The sequence below is a fragment of the Theropithecus gelada genome, chromosome 5, assembly GCF_003255815.1.
Source record: "Theropithecus gelada isolate Dixy chromosome 5, Tgel_1.0, whole genome shotgun sequence".
Taxonomy (NCBI): Eukaryota; Metazoa; Chordata; class Mammalia; order Primates; family Cercopithecidae; genus Theropithecus; species Theropithecus gelada.
In genome coordinates, this window is record NC_037672.1 from 96,797,162 (window position 1) to 96,799,937 (window position 2,776).

Consider the following 2,776-nt stretch of genomic DNA (forward strand, 5'->3'; position numbering starts at 1 on the left):
TCCTGCCTCAGCTTCAGGAGTAGCTGGGATTACAGCCACCCGCCACCATGCCTGGCTAATTTTTGCATTTTTAGGAGATATGGGGTTTCACTATGTTGACCAGGCTGGTCTCGAACTCCTGACCTAAAGTCATCAACCAACCGTCTTGGCCTCCCAAAGTGTTGGGATTACAGGGACACCGCGCCCCCCAACCTTTAGCATTTTTGACAAAAAAATCAAGTTACTCACATTACATGGCCCTTCTTAGTTGGCAAAGCTCTTTCATTAACATCATCCCATTTAATCTTGGTTAAGCTGTAATGGGTAGGTTGAGTAATTTTTTCAAAACAAAGGATGAATAAGCTCAGAGAGCCTGAGGGACTTACTGAAGATCACACAGTAAATGATAAACTATTTTACTTTATGTCTAAGGTCTTTCATAATATGAAATAGAATGTAGATATTGCAACAATAGCATTTTTGGAGACAGCTACCTCCTTTACCAGGAATAATCTTTGCATGCCACATTTACAGATAAAGCTCAAAATGCAAATCCTTCCCCTGAGAGTGGGAAAGCATTAACAAATGGGCACCACAGGTCCTTACATATTCAGAATATTAAACGAATGCTAGGATTATAGAATTGATTTTAAGACATGGTAGTTAATAGAAAAGTTATAGACTGAACACAATTTTGCAAAAATAGACGTTTGTGTATGTGTATATATGTATGTGTGTGTATATATCGACTAGGGAAAAATATTGCTTAAGGTGTTTGTGCCATTTCTCAGTTATCAATTTCTTTTCTGCATTCACAGCATTTGCCACCCCATATCTACACTTAAAGCCACCATATAGCTTTCAATTATTTTACATGCATTTTCAGTCATCATCTAAATAATCATGTATAGCCATAGACTAATACAATTTAGTCAATGAAGCACTTTCATGAGCAAAAATTACAGATTTTTTGAACATGATTCTGGAAATAGTTCATTTTTTACAATTGGTAATTGAGCCTTTGTCATATGAAGCAAGAAATCTGCTATTATTTTTAAAAATCAATTGTACATCAACCATAAAGAAATAGTATAAAAGCCATAAAAACACTACCCTTTACTGCAGTAAATGTGGGACATTTTATATGAGTTCCCAAGAAATTTCTTGTATTTAGAACTCTTGGACCTTCACTACTTGTAAATGTGAGTCTATCCTTTACCTTACCATAGCTTTTACCCTAGGAATTTGGTACATTTTATTTAAAAAAGGAAAATGCCAACAGTGAAAATTGAGATAGAGGTAGGAGATTTCAAGCACAGTGGCCCAACAGGTGTGTGTTCAGGGCAAGTGAAGGTTCCCCTCCACTGGGTTCAATGACTAAAGATTATGAAGATACCAAAAATGCAAGAAGTCACAGGAAATATTTTTCCTCAATGGCAAAGATGACACAGTAGAATGGTTGAGAAGGACAGTTTATTGGCTTCAATTCCCCAGCTGATGTTCAACACTTTATTTAGTTCTCACTTGAATTTTAAATTTTTGCTTGAAAAATAATTTCCCATCAATTTCCATTTCTTTAGAAAGCCCCCATGTGTAATTTATTGAAAATATCTCTGAAGAGCAGAATTATGATATTTCCCAGCTGTTGCTCCAGATCATGTAGGGTAGAGGAGGCTGAAGACTGCTACAAGGGAAGGCATCTCTATTGTTTCAAAAGGTCAGGATGGTACGGATACTGCAATAGGAAAGAAGAGACATTGTGTTAACATTTAGAAACCCACATGCTTCCATGTGAGAGTCCAAGGAGCATCTGAGTTGTCTTAGTGAAAATCTGTCTGTGATCCCAGCTACCCTATTTCCATCCCCATACATTTGGTTCAAGTCAAAGAAAGTTCATCTTTTTTGGTGTTCTCTTTCTTTTTATTTTTTATTTTTATTTTTTTCTCCAATCTTAATCTCACTCACAACATCCTGAATATGCCTGTCATTTAGACTTCAATACTACATTAGCATCTTCAAAAAATCATTTTTGCATGCCCACGTCCCTAGTATAATAAGGAATATAAAACAACACTAGATAATAACTTGCAGTAAGTTCTTACTATTTGTCACATTCTTTGCACATTTTCTTCAACTTCAACCTAAACATCGACACTAGGAGGTAGGTTTCCATATTATTTCTGTTTTAGAGATTATAAAAACTGAGACTTAGAAAGATATGTAACTTGCTCTAGTAGCACATCTTGTATGGAGTGTTGGGATTCAAACCCAAATACAAATTTGCAAAAATCATAAGATGATGGATAACTTGCCTGAAAGAACTGATAATTTAACAAAGACCATGCTGGAAATTTAAAAGACCTTTGATACAGAGATGTTTAAGGATTCTTAGAAGTAGAGAATAAAGTCGATTTGTATTAATTCTAAGATTCTTCATTCTTGTGAAGATTACAAATGGAACATTTACACTAGAACTAATGCTTCTTCTATAAACCAACTTCTCATGAGTAAATATTTCTAGAAAATGATGGTCTTTGTGACTCTTTAATAATTTTAATTTTTAACATATTTATGTATATGCATATGCATATATGAGAAAAATATATGCACATAATTCAGAGAATGCAAGACAGCAGGAAGAAGAAAGTAAAAGTAATCCATAATTCCCCAACCTAGAAATAATTCTGAATATTTTCCTGAATTTCTATGAACTTTTTCTAGAAATATGTGCATGTTTTACTGTTTTTGATGAAAATTTGAGACATTGCATATACAATATATACAATTTATATTCTTC

At 34.2% G+C, this 2,776-nt stretch overlaps 1 protein-coding gene across 1 annotated transcript in view; it reads right to left on the minus strand.

Moving 5' to 3' along the window:
• Positions 1-379: 379 nt before the first annotated feature.
• LOC112625324 (alcohol dehydrogenase 1A) overlaps positions 380-2,776 on the minus strand; it is a 21,974-nt gene continuing 19,577 nt past the window's right edge. The window contains exon 9 of the mRNA XM_025386591.1: positions 380-1,714. Coding sequence (XP_025242376.1) covers positions 1,690-1,714 — 25 coding nt within the window. The 3' untranslated portion in view covers positions 380-1,689. The remainder of the gene's footprint in view (positions 1,715-2,776) is intronic.